Genomic DNA, 19,286 nt, shown 5'->3' with positions numbered 1-19,286 from the left:
TAAGTGACAACCAGATAAAACCTTTAAAAAATTATGGTTGGGGCGCCAGCATGGCTCAGTTGGTTAAGTGTCTGACATTGACTTAGGTCATGATTTCAGGGTCCTGGGGTCAGGCTCCCTGCTCAGCGGGGAGTCTGCTTGTCCCCTGCCCCTCCCCCGCCCGGTACCCTCCCCACCCACACACTCATGCACGCACACGCTCTCTCCCTCTCTAATAAATAAGTAGAATCTTTTTTTTAAATATTATGGTTATTTTAAAATAACTATTTTTATATTGGAAAAAACCCACCATATTAAACTTGTAAGTGACAACCAGATAAAACCTTTAAAAAATTATGGTTGGGGCGCCAGCATGGCTCAGTTGGTTAAGTGTCTGACATTGACTTAGGTCATGATTTCAGGGTCCTGGGGTCAGGCTCCCTGCTCAGCGGGGAGTCTGCTTGTCCCCTGCCCCTCCCCCGCCCGGTACCCTCCCCACCCACACACTCATGCACGCACACGCTCTCTCCCTCTCTAATAAATAAGTAGAATCTTTTTTTTAAATATTATGGTTATTTTAAAATAACTATTTTTATATTGGAAAAAACCCACCATATTAAACTTGTAATTTTGCAGATATAATTGCTACAAGACTAAACTGACTTTTAAAATTTTTTAATTAACTTTTTCTTAAGTGTGTTGACTCACAGAAAAACAAATAACAGGAACACACAGATGTAGCAACATTACACAGGATGTGTATGAATGTCCAGATTTCAGGCTACTGGATTAGCTGATATTTGCTCCTTCTGTATCATTATCTCCTTAAGGAGACGTTCCTCTGAGCTAATTCCAAAAGATTACTCTAATTCACATACAGAATGGTAGAGATAAGAAGTGATGCTGTAAGATGAAATTATTTCCCGTAAAATTGAAAAATAATCATCTCAACATGTGGCGATGGGCATTACCACAGAAGTGTGAATGGTATAAACATACCTCAGACTATGGGTAGCATGAGTCTAAGCCCACAGTCTCCGAGAGTTATGTGCCCGTCAGCCCACTCCCTCCTGAACCCCAGCTTGCTCTCTGTAGAAGGACTAAACGGTCTCTAAGGTTCCTTTCAGCAACATCAACCCATGAGTCAACGTGGAAGACATTAACTGTGCATTAGGAGCACAGTGAGCTATTCAGTATGTCAAATGGACTTATTGCCTAAGTGACCCGTAGACTAATCTGCTGCTTCTTCCACTCAGTGCATCCACGTACTCAGACCCATGTGTTCAAGGGCCTTATTATTTTACAGTGAATTTTACCTCTGAAGGAGGATATGAAGAGGCCTCAGGGGCTGACATTTTCCTTTGACATTTAGAAGAGATCAAGCTACACACCAGTGTCACTGCTCTGACTTCCTGGATTAGCAAAGAAATGACCAGACAGCATGCACCCAGGGATTTACTTAAAGACTTGGGAATTTTAAGGACAAGTTTTATATTCCTAGGTGCCTTCTGAACTCAACCCGAAATCTTTCTATTGCTTAGCATAACCCACCATTTGCCATCTCTGACTTCTCTGTAACCTTCCCCCAATCTCCAGTAGAGCTCAGAAAATTCATTAGCTCCTCCTCATAGAGAGTCTCAGATTTGACATTAGAGCATTAGAGCTAGAAAAGACTCCACAGGTCATCTCTTTCTGCTTCGTATCGGATGTTTAAATCCCTCTGCAATACCTCAGCAGTCACACAGCATCTGCTTGTACAATAACAGCAACTGGAGAGTCATAAGCTGCCAAAGCTCTCCTTGTGTGTTCGCCACGGTTGTAGTCACTTCCTGCTCAGCCCAGAGCTCCCTTTCAAACACAGTCCATCAAACCTGCTTCTACTTTCTTGAAACCCCTGGAATACTAAATTCTACTTCAATCTTCTGGTCTCTCTCTAGGCTAAACATCGCTATGGCTTTCATCTGCTCCTTATAAGTCAAGATTTCAAGTCCAATTCATATCTTGGCCATCATCTACTAGATGTACTCTAACATAATATCATCCCTTCGGAACCATGCTTTCCAAGACCAGATAGGATCTCTCCCTTTTCACCTCCAAGCGTTGTGTGACCAGCATGGGTTACAATGGTACAACCTGCAGTATCATTCTATTCCCTATAATTATGGATTATGGATCATAATCCAAAAATTATCCTAATCTCTGAGGAAATCTAATAAAAACAATACCGAACAAAGCAGACGCGTACATACACGTTTTAAGCAGCCTCACTTTGCATCACAGATGGTTGTGAAGTGTGAATAGTCACTTCTTCAAGATATTTGTGTCATGTAGTGTTAAACTATGCTTATAAAAGCTGCTTCTCACAACTCACATAAAAACTATATATACGTGTGTGTGTGTGTGTGTACTATAAGACTTCCACAATCGTGAAATATTTTCCACTCATTTGATCTTCATAACTCTATGACAGAGGCAGGGAAAGATAAGCATGCTTTTTTTCATATATATATACAAAACTGGCCAAAACTCACATAATTTGTAAGTTACAGAGACTTTGGGTTTCAGGTCCAATCTCCCTTCACAGTATTATTCACTTTAAATAATCAAGTGTCTGCACACCTAACTGGGTGCTAAGACTCAATATATTACGTGTAAATTTTAATGGTCCACTTTGACCCAATTTCTTGAACATGCTTGTGCTAGATTCGGCAGTCGCATGGCTATTGCTATGTATTCCTACAAGAGAGGAAAGCAAACGGCCATCACATTTTCAGTAAGTTTAACTATTTGCTTAAAATCTTACTCAAAGTGTTTCTAATCACAAAGTGTGAGAACCAGGCACTTCCATTCACAGCCCTGTAGGAAAACCATATAGGCTCCAAAAACCACAGCAGCTTCCACTCACTAATGCTAATGGCATTCTTAGGAGAAGAAATCCCAAAACGAGAAAAGCCAAAACTAAGAGATTAAAGATTTATAAAAAGTCAAATTCAGGGGCTTGGGTAGTTAAGCAGCTGACTCTTGATTTTGGTTCAGGTCATGATCTCAGGGTCCTGGGACTGAGCCTCGCATCAGGTTCTGCCCTCAGTGGGGACTCTGCTTGGGGATCCTCCCTCTCCTTTTACCCCTCCCCCTGCTCATGTATGCTCTCTTTCTCTCTCTCTCAAATAAATATATATATCTTTTTTAAATGTCAACATTTACAGCCCCATCTTCTGCCACTCCAAGTCAATGGACTCCTGACACCACTGTAAATAATGGTGTCACCTAAAACAAAAGTTCCAAATCTAGGTCTAAACCACAATCAAGCTTTTTAAAAATATAAGCACATGGGACCTTTCTGGCACCTAGGCAGTCTAGCGTAAAACAGTCTTTCTGTGGTCACTGCTGTTGTCGTTACTGTTGTTTGTTTTGTTTTGTTTTTTTAATAGTTTATTTATTTATTTGTCAGAGAGAGAGGGGGAGAGAGAGCGAGCACGGGCAGACAGAAAGGCAGGCAGAGGCAGAGGGAGAAGCAGGCTCCCCGCCGAGCAAGGAGCCCGATGCGGGACTCGATCCCAGGATCCTGGGATCAGGACCTGAGCCGAAGGCGTCCCGTTACTGTTGTTTTTAAAGGAGTCTAGTGTGACTAGGATGTAGCTGGCCCAAGCCTGGAGTTTGTTAACAAGGGGAAGCCACTTCCTCTTGCATTATCCCCATCTCTCCTGCAGCAACAGCCTTCCTTTTTCTAGTCAATCCTTCTCATCATGGGCCATAATATTTCTCATAAAAATGGTGTTCCATGATCTCACATTCCCTTCATTTGCCTATATAACTTTACTGCAAAACTCCTGCAAAGATTTTTTGATAATCATTGTCTCTATGATCTCTACTTCTGGTCTCTTGAGCCCATTCTAATCAGACTTTCACAGCCAAGTTTCCACTGAAACTGTTTGCCCAGGTGAGCGATGTCCCCCCACATTTCCCAGTCTGAGGATCCATTCTCAGTCTGCTAACTACAGATCTCTCACCAGCATGTGATCCGGCTGGTCCTTCCTTCTTCACTTAACTCCTGCTGTCACACTCTTTGAATTGTCTCCACTCCTCAAGCTTCTCTTTTGGATTCTCTTTGGTAACTTTGACTTCTAATGGCTAAATGTAGGAGAACCTCAGGGTTAGTCCTTCAATCTATTCTTTTTCATATCAACACTCACCCCTTATGTGATTGAATACAGTCCTGGGGTTCTGAATACCACCCACATGCTGATGGCTCCCATTTCCTATCTCTGGCCATGGACTCCCCTAAATTCCAGGCTTTCTTCTTTCCACTCAATGCCTCTCCTCTAATTCTAGGTCCTATTGAAGGAAAACAGACCACTTGAGTTTATCCTTTAAAGCAGTTCTCTCCTCCTTCACCGCCCATCTCAGTCAAAGATCTCTCTCTTTGCCTCACTGCTCAGGCAAAATTACTCGAGCCACCTTGACCTTCTCTTCTTCTCTCAATCAATTAGCAAATCCTGTCAGCTCTACCTCAAAATATATCCCAAATCAGACCAAGTCTTACCACCTAACACATTATGACTCTATTCCAAGCGTCTCACCAGAAATACTGTAATAGCCTCCTAAATAGTCTCCCTGATACAGTCTATTTTCATACTGCAGCCAGAGTGATCTATTTAAAATGTAAATGGCTTATCACACCCCTGTTCAAAACTCTTTCACGACTTCCCATAATCCTCAAAATAAATTCCAAAATATTTGTCACAGACCATAAGGCCAGGAACAATCTCCTTTCCTACCATTCACCTCACTCTGCTCGGGCCACCCTGCCCTTCTTGCTCCACTTTGACCATGTCCAGGCTACTCCTGCTTCAGGACCTTTGCCCCTGCTGTTCCTTCCAGCAAGAGCACATTCTCCTTCAGTACTTGCAGGCTTGCTCCCTCAAAAAGCCATTCCCTCAGAGAAGACAGCAGCTGTATCTAATGAGACCTTCCTTTCACTCTCGATCCCCTTAATACATTTATTTCTCGTTATAGCACTTCCCACCATCTGACATTATATTAAATGCACGCCAGTTGTTTATTTATTTATTAGTTTACTTCTGCACTAGAAAGTAAGCTCTTAAAATAGACATTGTTTTGCTCACCACCGAATCCCCAGCAGTTAGAACAGTACCTGGTGAAGAGGAGACCATCCATAAACGACCGAAAGAATGAAGGAAAGAATGAGCAAATTTAGCCTGAAACACATGCTCTTCCTTGGCCCCACGCCTCAGTGCATATTTTCCCCTTTACCCAAAATGCCCTTCCTCATCATTTCCTATGCGATGTGGATGCCTATTTATTCTTTAAAATGCAACTTGGGTAGCATATTCCCCTGAAGCCTTCCCAGATAAGCCTCTCTGACTACACACACACACACTCACTCACATATGCAGGCACATACACACACACACACACATCACTGAGCAGAGGGAGCTGCTCTCATCTCTCTCTGCATTCAAGATAAATTGTTCCTACCTTTAGACTAGCACCTACCCTTAAAGATGTCTTCTTTATATCTTTTTTCTCTTAGATCTTTTTTCCCTTGCCATACTGTGAACTCCTTAGGGCAGGAGTTGCTGTATCTCTATTTGCCCCTGCCAAACGCATACTAGGAACCCACTTGTGCTAAAAGACGTCTGGTTGCCAGTGCTCACGTGAGTTTTTACTATCTCCTTCTGCTTGTGCTAAGTTATTTTTATTAGAAGCTGCTGTTCATTAACGTAATTAATACACCTAAAAGTAGCTCATTTGTTCTCTCTGCCTCAGAGACAAAAGTGCCTGCAGATCCCAGAAGTTAAACTCTAATACAGTTTAGATTTGTTCCCCATTGACTGAGAACTAAGCGATGTAAGCCTTCAATAACAGAACTTCACCTGCCTGTTGGAGAACATTTCCATAGGCCGTGCAAGATTCTAGTTATTAATCATTAGCAAAGAGAATTTAAAGTAAGCTTAAATCAACAAAATGCCCTAACCTTTATCATGTTGTCCCACTTCACAATGCAGAAGGAAAGGGCTCGATACCAGGGTTGGGAAGAGCACCCTCTTTGAGCAGCATTATACTAGGGTACACCACAAAACTTGGTGTGTAACAGGATGAGATAGCTGTTGGAAGGTATGACCCTTATTCCAAAGAAGCTATACATTTCATGTTGATATAACTGGTTTCGGCCAAGTTTCTTCTGTCTCCCCAAGACAATGTAAAATGGAGCTTTATTTTATCTGCAACATAGCCTTGTGTCATAAATGTGTCCAACATAATAACCATAGTAATAATAAATAAGTTAGAGCTGTATTGTGCCTTTTAGATTTTTCCAGTTTGCATTCACCCCATTTCATCTGATCTTCAAATGTTGCTTTGATGGAGGCAAGAATGATTATACCCATCTTACAGATGAGGATTTTGAGGCTCACAGAGGTTTAAAAAACTTGCCTAAGGTCAAGAAATGAGTGAATGAAAGAAACAGACTCCAAATTGGCGTCTAAATCCCAAGTATACTAGGAGTAGAGCATCCAAAGATCCAGCCACTCTACACAGACAAGGGGCTCTGAACCTCAAGTCTGCTGGGCCTGTTTCCTCATCAGCCAAACAAAAACCTGTGTATCCAGTTCCTACAGCTGTTGCTAGGACCCAGATATCCCGATCCTACATTTGGAATCACTTATGCTCCATGCATAATATAATAATTGGTCCCTCCTCATTAGAAGATTACAACACAGGAGTGATGTTTGTTTCCTAACATCTGGATTGTGAGAATGACGGCAAGGTTCATTAGAGCCACGAAGTCTGGCCATGCCAAAAAGCTTCGTGAGGTGGGGAGAGCAATCCAAACAAAGGCTCATTTCAGTTTTAGTGTCTGCTTTAGAAATGCCTTTCCATCGTTCTGAGAAAGCCAGTTCTCTTCAGCTGGGAGGAAGGAGCGAAGGAGGCCCAGGGGGCAGGGGATGCAGCACTGACACAGATCTGAGGTCACTGGACAATCTCCGCTGCATCTAGTCTTTCACTTGTTTTTCGTCTGAAACCTCCAGAGGGATGCGCTTCAGCGTCACAGGCTCATTCTAACCTCCAGCTCAACCAGGAGCCACTCCCTCTCAATTGAAAAGGTGAGGTGACTAAGTGCACCGATGTGCAATTCTGGAGAGAGGGGAGGGGAGGGTGTAGCCTACCACCAAAGGGAAACGGAACTGGACTTCACACCATTCGGCAGCTGTCCCTGCAGCCCCACTGATGCCAGAAAACCAGCCCCCCAGGGGATGAGGCAATTCTTCAGCACACGCCACACCATCCTTTGATGACAGCCCACTGTGCAGCGGCGGCAGCCAGGAGACCATCACATCTTACTGACTAACTTCTCCAGCTTAGGTGAAGAACTGTAGTTCTTCCCATTCAGCCCCACTCAATGCCTAATTCCCTCTGACAGGAAGCCAACACAGGACACAGGTTTTTTCCCAGTTAGCGTGGTGCTAGATGTAAACAATCAAGGAATACTAGCCAAGCAAGACTGCTCTTCATGCTATGAACCAATACACATTCCCAAATAAACATACTAGATAATAAAATATTTATATGGCACTCAATGTCTGATTATTCTAGAAGCTTCATATATATTAATATTAATTCATTTTACTCCTCACCACATCTCTGTAAGGTACGTGTGAGTACAAGTTTACACAGGAGGACACTGAAAGGTCTGGGGGTGAGGGTGGGGGGGCAGGAAGTGAAGAAACGTCCAGAGTCACACCCCTGGTAAGGCAGAGCAGATCAAACCCAGGCAAAGTTGGCTCTACAGTCTGGACTCTGTGCTCCTGCAGAAGACTCCCCCACACCAGGCTATATGTTTCTGAGCTTGATAAATTTGCATTAACAGAGGTGGATTTCAAAAACACAAAACTGAGTGAAAAAATAAGACGCAAAGAGGTAAGTAAATACAGTTCAAGACCATTTATATGTGGGGCGTCTGGGTGGTTCGGTGGTTTAAAGCCTCTGCCTTCAGCTCAGGTCATGATCTCCGGGTCCTGGGATCATGTCCCACATCAAACCCCACATGGGGCTCTCTGCTCAGCGGGGAGCTTGCTTCCTCCTCTCTCTCTGCCTGCCTCTCTGCCTACTTGTGATCTCTATCAAATAAATAAAATGTTTTTTTTTAAAGACCACGTATATGAATTTTAGAAACCTTCAAAACAATATCATACATGATACATATATCATACTGGAGGGACACATACTGAAGTCAATTTAGTTTCACTCCTGAGAGAGGAAACACTTTGGAATGGAGAGAGGGACATTCTAAGAAATTTTATCAATAATAATTTGACCTCTTTATTTAAAAAAATCTGAAATATATAAGGCATAATGTGAATAATTTGTTCATTCTGATCTTAGGTATATTAGTGTGTGTTATATTAATCTCTGTTCATTTCTGTATTTTCACTTTAAAAACAAACTACATATATTTTCTCCCCTGTTCCTTCTTGTGCCCTCCCAAATGCCAAAGCCATGAACATCATTTCCAGTTGAGGTAATGGAATCCATACTGTACTGCATTTTAGAAAACAAAATTGTAATGATGATTCACTCAGGCTAGTTGCCTAATAATGTTAACTATAGCTACATATTCCCAGTTTAGAGTGGTAAAAACAAAATTAACAACCACTCTATTCAACTAGAACTTGAACTGAGCACATGCAAACAATTGTGTCAGCAAATAGTAATTATCAGAGAAGATAACCTAAAAACAAAACACACTGGGGAGAATTTTTCTCTGCTACAATCATAGCAGTCCCTTCTAGTGTAACTACAATGGTAACTACGAATGACACACTATAGACACTGTTAATAATTGGGACTATTTATGCTCATGTATTCTCCCTCTTATCCAAGTATGAGTTATCTTAAAGCAGGGTTCATGCAAGCCCACTGCCGGACTCATGGTGTGGGTCTCTGTAAATGTTGGCTGAATCAATGTATAAATGAAGTGATGGTCCATAATAACTTTGCTCTGACCAACTTAAAATCTTCAACTCTTCAAGCAAAAGGGTAGGTGATGAGGCTGAATGTTAAAATTCTTATACCTAGACGAATAACATTTTGGGAGAATGTTAGTAATTTCTGCCCCATAGGACAAAAATTACAATTTCCCTTTATCATAGAAATTCCTCTATTTTCAGAGACAGTACTTTTAGAGGCTTTCTCATTATACTAATGCAAGTCAGTTTCCTAGTTTTTGCTGCTATAAAACCTCTCCAAGCACTAAGCAGATTTTCCCATCTAAGATATTAAGTATTTTGTTTAGTGATTTAGATTTGATATATTTTGAGCAGAACCAAGTTCATACAGAATTTTCCCCTACATTTAGGCTTCTCTGTTGGAAAATCCTTGTTTAATCTCAGAAGGTTTATATGTCCCAAGAGTTTGTGGAAGAGATCATACCAAGAAGAACATGCCAGACTAAGCTCTTCTACCATCTACTTTGAAAGAAAGATGGAGGAAAGGTACAATGCTTCCTGGCTCATACACTTAGCATTCCTCATCCAGTAGTATTTAAAATGGAATGACACAAACATTTAGAGATGTACTAACAACTACCACAATTGCTTTTTGTAAGCCAGGAGAGATCGGACCATACTCTGCTGGGAGTGACTGTTTCCCCCAAAGGATGGATGCTCTACTTCCAGTCATCCTGTGATGGGAAAGGCAATGAACCTTGGAATGGGAATGGGAATAACCTCACTGTCTCTCTGGAACCTGAAGCAGCAGTTCCTAATTCTGGGGGAAACAGAAGACATCCATTGTGCAGAAAGAGGCTGGAGTTACAGAGAGATGAACAAGAGGCTCTTTTAGAGAAGGACAAGTCCCATGAGCTCCAGGGGCAGTGACAGCTTGTATTTGTCCTTACATTTCCATTTTTTTGCACTGTTATACACCTCTGCTTTCCTCGGACATCAGCATATTATTCTGAAGACCCACAGTCTGGTGTTCCGTAAGACTTGAAGAGGAGAGTGACAAAGCTCTTGTATTCCAGCACAGACTTGTGGAATGTGTAAATACTCTTTTAGTATTTCCTAGAAATTACTTGGCAAGAGAAAACTCAGCTGAGGAATGGAAAGTCAGCAATCTACCGAATGACACTTGATGTCAGGACTTGAAAATCAAAGTCAATTTATGTTTTAGTCCTGAGCAACTCGGGAATTTTTTCAGTTACACTGGTCTACAGTGTTAACATTTAACATAACTTCTGTGACCTCCTGTCTTGATGGTCTAAATAATCTATGTACACAAGAGAGAATTGAAACTGGAGTAGTATGAACTGTTAAGAAAAATATTAGTGCTACCATGATTAATTCCAGAAATTCAGTTATCAAAATGCACTTAGAAGAATATCATCCAAATTACCTGCTACAGCCAAATTACTCCATTAATACCATTTTACACTTGTTTCTATCAATGAAATAAAATTCACAATTATTCCTAATGCTGTGGATATTATGGTGATTATTTGCTTTAAGGAAATAAACAGAGATCTTCACAAATCTCCACTTTTATTATAAAAGGAACACATTTTCATAATTCAAATAATATACAAATATGTAATGCACAAAGCAAGTGTCTACCATCAAACTCCCTAAAGGTAACTGACATTAACAGTATGGAATGCATTTAATCAAAGATACACACGCACACACACAGAGTCACATAAACAAACACATACACACAATCACATGAGACAGAAAATAAATATATATAAACACATAAATCTTCACTTGGATTAGTTTGCTAATCTGTATTATGTAACTATAAAAAGGAATCCTGCCTAACACACACGTAAGTTTGGGAGCCAAAAGGCCAAAAGTCATTATTGAGCTCCTCCATTTTTTTACTGTGGTGGTTTTAGAAAATGCAGCACCAACTTTTCTCTCTGTTTCTCAGCATTTCCAGGTCATCCTCATGCTGTCTGTGAACACAGGACCATCACCAGATTGTCACAGAACACTGCTGTCTGGAATTCATGATCTCAGTTCATCATCTGGCTTCAGCCTTTGGGTAGCTACATGAACTATCTCCAGTCAATGAGTTACATACCGAGGGCTACAACAGACTGTGGGGAAGGAATTCATCACTATCATTTTGAAAATGGCTTCAAAATATTTGAACTATGCTATCTACTCACAAGTTCCTTAGTGCCAAGGTCAGACACTGAGCCAACATGGCGATTCACAGATTCCCAAGTTGCTCCAAGTCAAGCAAATAATTAGTGCTTTTGAGAACCATCCCGCTAGCAACAACAACCCTCCCCTCAAAAAAGAGACTCATTTTGTGCCACTAAGTTTTATTTAAAGACCATGCAATCGAATCCCAGCTGGCTTCATTGAAGCAGCTACGTAAGCAATCAGTGACACCAACTGCAATGCTATCGTTTCTATAAACAGTAATGAGTGGAGGGGGTAGGACAGTACTAGAAGCTTATGTATCAACAAGAAAGATCATTACAGCAAGAGAGATTGTCTTGGCAGATTCACAGCATCTTTCTGATTGGCACCCTAGGAAATGCAAATGTCCCACAACATTTAATGGCTTAGGAGAAATATTCGGCCATGGCATTCCTAACATTGTGCAATAAGAATAATAAGACCTAAAGATAGCAATTTCATACACTAAATAATACAAAGGAAATCTTCATCATCCTAACATACTCCATGGAAACTGAAAAAATTGATCCATAAGTACTCCCTGGATGTCCCTTTCTACCTCTGATACCAGAGCACAGAACTTGATTTCTTAGAAGCTGGGCTATTGTACCCGGCTACAAATAAATGGATTCATGCTGAAGTAGGGACAGAGGAGATATATAACATAGATAACTCGGCAGGATGACTGAATATGAACAAGTCCGGGTAGGCTTGAATTGAGTTGTAGGGTAATGACTTTTCAAAAAAAAATGTTTTTTTTTTATATCTGTAGCTTATTTTCATATAAACACATTCTTCTGGCAAAATATCCACAAATACTACTCCTTTCCATTAGAGCCCCCATCTGCCCCATACCAGTGCCACCTTTCGAACTTCTAAATGCTTTTCAAGAGCAGGGAGATTAACATGAATCCCAGGCGGAACTGTGTTTCCTTCCTTGCAGTGATTTTGCCATAGAGCATTGACTCAAACAAGAGGTTGTTAAACTGAAACAGACTGAGACTCCCTGGTACTCCGTGTTGGGCCCATATCCTCTCTAGCCTAGCAGCATACTTCCTGCTTGTATTGGGCATGTATTTATATATTTCACCTTCCTGGGTCTCCAGTGCCTAACAGAGAATCTTGCACGCCACCAGTCCTTGAGGAATGTTTGCTAAATTAAAAAAGGGTAACTCCTGATGTCAGAGACATGTTTAACTTTCTATCCTGAGATGGAGAAGGAAGGGAGGGTGAACAATTGTCAAGGGCTAGTTGGCATGACTCAAGCATCCTGGGCTTTGGGGAAAAGTCTGGCTTCCCTCCTCTCTCTTGCTGTGCTAACCTGGAGCCAGGCAAATGGTTGTGGGTCCCTGCCCTAGATGAGAACATTCAGCTCAATCCCTTTACCATAGAGTACTGCCCTGGTTTTTCCCCATGCACACAGCTCTCAATTTATAAGCTGGGAGAAGAAAAACAATTTTATTTGGATTGCTCCTTGCAGTAGAGATACAAGCTGCCATGTTGTCTCTGTTTTTCAGGTCTTGTAGCTAGGTCTCCCTTTTCAGGATATGCTTGAAGACATCAAAAGGTAGTTTCTACATCTCAGGGTATATAGTAAGGAGCCCTGGAGTTCTTAGAACCCTTGAAATTAAATTACAACTTTGAAAGAATATTCTCAAACATCAGTGGAACTTCAGTACTTCATTCTTATTTTGGGGGGAAAGATAACTATCATTTAAGAAACAAGGACCTGCTAGGCTCCAGATGTGCTAACTTCTAAGAAGGATGACAAAACCACATACTTTGGGATGCTAAACTAATTACTCCAAGATTTTGACAGAAAACCAATACATCTATTGTTTATATCCTACAGTTGAGATCATAGAGAAACTGGAAAGAACCTTAAACAGAGCCCAATAATCTACCATTAAATTGTATTATTTTAAACGGTCCTGTCCTACTCTATCAATCAGGATAGGCCAGATAACAAATAGTCTTAAAGATCTAAGCTCCTAGGGGCGCCTGGGTGTCTCAGTGGGTTAAAGCCTCTGCCTTCGGCTCAGGTCATGATCCCAGAGTCCTGGGATGGAGCCCTGCGTCGGGCTCTCTGCTCAGCGGGGAGCCTGCTTCCTTTCCTCTCTCTCTGCCTGCCTCTGTGCCTACTTGTGATTTCTGTCAAATAAATAAATAAAATCTTTAAAAAAAAAAAAAAAGATCTAAGATCCTTATTAAAAGACTTTAACCTCTCATTAGAGCTAACTGTCCATCATGAGTCACACAGAAGGGCTCATTTACTACAGACACTACAGGGACAGAGGCTGATGGAGCCATCCCCACTTTGAACATCATCAGAAGGCGAAAGCCCGAAGTAAGTTGTGCCCTGGCTGTTTGAGTGTCCACATAGAAGTGAGGTGCTGCCATTTCTGCCCATATCTCATTTGCTCATGAAGTCACATGGCCACACCTAACTTCAAAGGAATAAGTAATGCCATCCTCCAATGTGTCCAAGAGGAAAACCCAAAATACTGGGTGAAAAGTGGTAAGATCTACTACATTTGTACATGGTGGACACTTAGCAAATAGTTTTTAGAAATATTACTATTCACAGACCTGTATCCCTGAAGCAAATAATGCCTTATATGTTAATTTAAAAAATACTATAAGTAACAAATGAGCTAACAACAAGCATTAACTTGAATTTTCTGACATTAACACTGAAAATCTCAAGTAAAACAACAAAAACAACAAAAAAAATGATTTCAAAATCATTTGAAAATGAACACCATAAGAAAGTGATAGATGTCCTGTGTGTTACATAATTCTTACTCAGTTTAGCTATCAGAGCAACATTGAAATAGTGAAGAATTTTAAGATTATGACATAAAAACCAGCTCAAAGAAAGATTCTACAACAAAGATAATTGCCATATATAAATCATCAATTATTCTCTAATGAAGTTTTCCAAGATTAAATATATGAAGGCAGTTACACACTGAAATCAGCCATGTTTCAAAATTAAAATGATGTGAACAACTGAATACATGTCTTCAGAAGGTAAATTTCGTCATTTGCTTTTGATGAAGTGGATTTCTGAAGATTGAATTTGAATCTAAAATAGCCTCAATTTATAAATACATTATTTTCATCTGTTCCAATTTTGGATGTTACTTATATCCTTGAAGAAAAAGAAAAGAGATTAAAGGACTCTACACTCAGAAGTAAAGCAGAGAGGAGCAGACAACAACTGTGTAATGCTATCTTTGTAGAGGATCCCTTCCTGGGAAATGGGCTTAAATCAATAACCACTTTGCAACCAAATTCTTTCTTGGATCACTTGAGTATCTTGTAGAGTAGTTAAAGCCTAAATCCCTTAGGCACACACTAGCTGATGAAAAACTGAGTATAAGTTGGCAATTTTAATTTAGATGGTAGTGCTATACTTGAAAGTAAGAGTGTGACTGGGTTTTAGATATGTGTGTTCATCAGGATTGATTAAATTATTTTGGCCTGGACTGTTTCAAGGCCACATAAAGGCAACTTGATGTGATTGTACAAGTCAATCTCTAGACATGTGGTAATCCTCCATGCTATCAGTCTGAGAAACCCCTAACTGACTGAATACCACAGGACAGTTATGTCCGTATACAGAAAGAGGAGAGGGACACCTGGGTGGTTCAGTCAGTTAAATGTCTGCCTTCAACTCTGGTCCCCAGGGTCCCAGGATGGTGCCCTGCATGGGGCTCCCTGCTCAGCAGGAAGCCTGCTTCTCCCTCTGCCACCGCCCCCCGCCCCGCTTGTGTTCCCTCTCTCACTATGTCTCTCTCTCTCTCTCTGTCAAATATATAAAATTCTTTAAATAAATAAATAGAAAGAGGAGAGCACAAGGGCTGATTTTCTAGAATCGCTTAGGGTGATAAGACAAGCACAGTGCTTCCCCCTCTCTCCTTGCACATGTATGCACACACAAGCACACACACCTGTGTTACTACTATTGTAGGGACCCACTACCATAAGTGCTGCCATCCTCTGTCACGTTAATACCTAAGGCAGCTTTTCCTGGAGCCTGATTGTTAGGACAAGAATCCCTCTTTAACTGATCTTTCCTACCAAAGCGGTGAGAAACCTATAACTTTAATAGAAATGCTTCTGCTTTCCTTCCAGCTAGATCTTGAGAGGAAAGGGAGCAGTCAATAAAGCTATTGTTTTAATCTATACTCTTCTTTGATCTTATGTTCTTTGTAAAGGTCCCTAATCTAGAGAAAAATGAACTTGATTCACTCTCTTAAAACCAAGAAATTAGCATTTTCCAGGTTAATGGAAGGGTCATATACCCTGAGAAGAATTGTTCAGAATTTTAAACTTCTTAACTTTCTTTCAATGGATAGGCTCCACATCTGAAAAAAAAAATCATTCATTTTGAGAAATGGAAAAAAGAAAAGAGAAAAGATCATAAGATACCAGGAAATAGCCATAAACAACACGCTTAACTTTTGTCTAAGATTTTTTTTTTTAAGATTTACTTATCTGAGAGAGAGAGAGAGCAGAGGCAGAGGAAGAGAGAGAAAGAAAGTCAACCAGACTCCACGGTGAGTGGGGACCCGATATGGGACTCAATCCCAGGACTCTGAGATCATGACCTGAGCCTAAATGAAGAGTCAGACAGTCTCTTAATCAATTGAGCCACCAGGTGCCTCTAAGATTGTTTCCTGTTTGATAGCTCATGCTATCTCCATCCTACTGAAGTAAGAAGGATTTATAAACTAATATAATGGATAAATTAGATATTTATATTTGATATTGTAGAGGAAAGACATGAACAATAAAACATTTTACTTATACTAAGAAGCTCAAAAGTTAGTAATGATTATTTTTCATTTAACTCCATTTATTTAATAAAACCTAAAGAAAATATTGAAATGCTTACTAATTACAAAAATTTCAGCAATCCATTAGAAGACTCTCTTAACTTCTTAAAACAAATTATGTCACTTCTCCCCTGTAGCCCTTATTTCCCTCAACTGTAAATAACGGGGAAGAAGCAGCTGATATAACATTCTAACAAGAAATATTATTATATTTCTCATTAGGTAAGTTGAAAAAGAATAAAATTGGACATTCCAGCTCTATTCTTAAAAATTTGCTCCATGACAATGTATCTGATGTTTCACCTCATTTTGTATTCATATACTGGGAATAACAGCATTTCACACAGAATTGCTGTGATGTCATGCTAATGGTACAAGTTACATGAATGGAATCATGTTAAAATGGAACACAAAAATAATAATATCTAAAATATACTGAGCACATTATATATGGAAGACTCAAAGTTCTCAAAATGACGCCTGGCATATAGATAGAGCTCAACATATCTTTAGCCATTATCAATTCATTTAATCTTTACCACAATGTAAGAAGTAAGTACTATTACCATAGTAATTAACATGTATGCGTAAATTGAGGAACAACAAGGTCATGTATGTTATCCAAGATCATAAGCTAAGGAAGGCCACAATCAAACAAAAGCAATGTAGTTCCCAGAAATAATCTCTTAGTAATGCTGTATATTACCTCTGGCTGTGGAAAGGGTATGAAGGAAACTTAATCTTCATTACTTGTGACCATACCATTTTACAAGAATTCCCCTAGAGTGATCATCCTCTAAAATACCAACCATCCCACTAAGTAAAAAAGCATATGTAAAAAGAAAGTACAACATTTTTCAAAGGATTGCATGTTAAATCTAGGATTAAACAAGATACAGGAACCAGGCTAGAGCTATTATTTCCAATTTTTTTCCAGATAAAAATACTGAATTTAAAAGATCCTTAGTAATTTTATTGAGACTCCTTTATAACTAGGTCTTCTGACTCTAAGTCCCATGATTTTGCAACAACCTATGCTGCCCCATCACATATAACTTCTGCTTGGATTTGTTAATATATGAGAGACTGACTCCGCATGTAAATTAATGTGTTACCTAATTTTACATGAGGTAGACCCCTATCTTTATTATACACCATACCTAAACTTCTTTCAAATCCAGGAAACATATATCCAAGTTGCAATCTATTCATATTTTATTTAATGTAGACAAGGAAAATTGAAATAATTATCAACATACATCTCAGTTGACTTCCTGAAATATGTATTTTCAAAATACAAAACCACAACATCAAACATATTAATTCAGAATATAGAAGTTAGATATCTTTTAGCACTAATAAATATGGCGGCAAAAAAATCTTATGAATTGAACAAAAGTAAAATAATCTTATGAATTGAGCAAAAGTAAATAATCTTATGAATTGAGCAAAAGTAAATAATCTTATGAATTGAGCAAAAGTAAAAATAAAACATCTCATTGCTGATTTCATTTCAAAAGTGTATTCTCGTATTTCACATATAGTTAAATTACCTAATTCTTTTAAAATAGTTTTACTTTTCATTTAGAGTGGTGAGTAATCAGAGAGTCAAAGTTTTAGAAAAATAATGAATGATATCTATATATACTCTAATCTTTCCAAATATAATCTTCATAGCTCTAGAACAGGGTGAAAATAGGTATGTATCCAAATGAATCAGCTCCCCCAGGATAGCAACTGAAGTTTTAAACATGAAACCCATTATAATATTGTTAAAATGTTGACTATTAAAGTTACGTGCAATTTGTGAACAAAATAAATATTTTACAAAGAGAGACACTTACTTAGACATACTAGAGGAACCTTCCCCCTCTCTTCACACCACTCCCCTCCATTTTGTAAAGAGAAAACCAAGACACAAAAATGGGATTAGCCCTTGCAAGGTTAATAGACATAATCACTTTAAAGGAAACTTACACCTTAAAAAAGAGAGCGAGGTGCACAACACGAAGTGGCGAAACAGCACCGCATATGGCTTCAGCAGAAAAGAATTTCACTTACTTGATTTTAGTTTAGGGTTTTGTTTTGTTTTTTCATTTAAATTTTTAATTTCGCAGGTCATTAAAAGGGCCTGATTTTCTTTCTTTCCCTCACTGGACCTTTCCTGAGGGACCCGGTTGGTTAAACCCAGTGCTAATTGGGACTTTCCTGTTCCAGCACCGAGGACAGAAATTGCTCATCTCCAGGGCGAAGCTACTCTCTTCGGAGGGCCGGAAGTCTACTGCTCCGACCAAGGAAGAAAAAGAAAAGATACCTGGCTCGCCAGCCACTTGTTTAAAAGTCCCCTCTCCTGCCGAATGCACCAGCAACTTCTCCCGAGCAGACACTGAGCAACTCCAAGTCGCACGCCGCCCTTACAAGTCACAAGGAGAGAGCCGCGAGGAAGTGCGAAAGCAGGTCCCTTTTTTATCAGCACCCCTCTGAAAGAGACCCGCGATTCCAGTTCAGGCGCTGCGCGAGAGCTAGAGCGTTCTACAAAGCGCAGATGGCTTCAGGGATTACGAGGTGGAAAAAAACCAAAAAACCAACCAACCAAACAAAAAAACACCCCCGACGACAGAACGGGCGGCGGGGCCATTCTCTCGCCCCAGTGGGCAAACGCCTTCCTTCTACCGCTGACAGCGCAGAATAAAGGAGAGGGAGACGCAGGGAGCCAGGAGGAGGAAGGGGTGGGGGCATGGGGGCATCTGCAGCGTCCTGGGGCTCAGGAAAGAACATTTTCTCACCACTTAGGCTGTTGCTGGACCTCAGGCTCCTTCCACAGAGACACTGCAGCATATGCACTCCTTTCTTCAAAGAAAGCTCAAGAATCTTCATGGAGAGGCGCGTGTGTGGGGTTCATCAACTCCCCGCCCACCTCCGCTAATTGTCCAACCAAACGGCGGCCTGTCTTCGGCAGCCGGGTCCCGAGTCCATGGTGCGCGCGTCCCAGGTGGACACGGAGCCGGGGCGCGGGGCAGGAGCGCGGCGGGCGCCCCGGCCGGGCAGGGAGCGAGGAGGAAGTGCCGCTCTGCTGGGGGCAACCCCGGGGGAGCCAGCGGCGCGGCCACACCCCAGTAAGCTCGAACGCGACTCTTTGGGACTTCCCGAAGGAAGCGGCAGGGCCGCGGGCGGGAGGCTGAGTGGACGGGCCACGCGAGGGACGTCGCCGTGGGTCGGTGCCCCTTTCCAGGGGCCGGCGCCGGGAGGGACG

At 40.7% G+C, this 19,286-nt stretch overlaps 1 protein-coding gene across 1 annotated transcript in view; it reads right to left on the bottom strand.

The window, feature by feature from the left end:
* Positions 1-18,938, bottom strand: part of LOC111149904 (fibroblast growth factor 12) — a 405,831-nt gene extending 386,893 nt beyond the window's left edge. The window contains exon 1 of the mRNA XM_022507202.1: positions 18,820-18,938. Coding sequence (XP_022362910.1) covers positions 18,820-18,910 — 91 coding nt within the window. The 5' untranslated portion in view covers positions 18,911-18,938. The remainder of the gene's footprint in view (positions 1-18,819) is intronic.
* Between the last annotated feature and the right edge of the window lie 348 nt (positions 18,939-19,286).

Source organism: Enhydra lutris, unplaced genomic scaffold, assembly GCF_002288905.1.
Source record: "Enhydra lutris kenyoni isolate GAN:26980312 unplaced genomic scaffold, ASM228890v2 scaffoldscaffold2, whole genome shotgun sequence".
Classification (NCBI taxonomy): Eukaryota; Metazoa; Chordata; class Mammalia; order Carnivora; family Mustelidae; genus Enhydra; species Enhydra lutris.
This window is presented reverse-complemented; position numbering and strand designations above follow the sequence as displayed.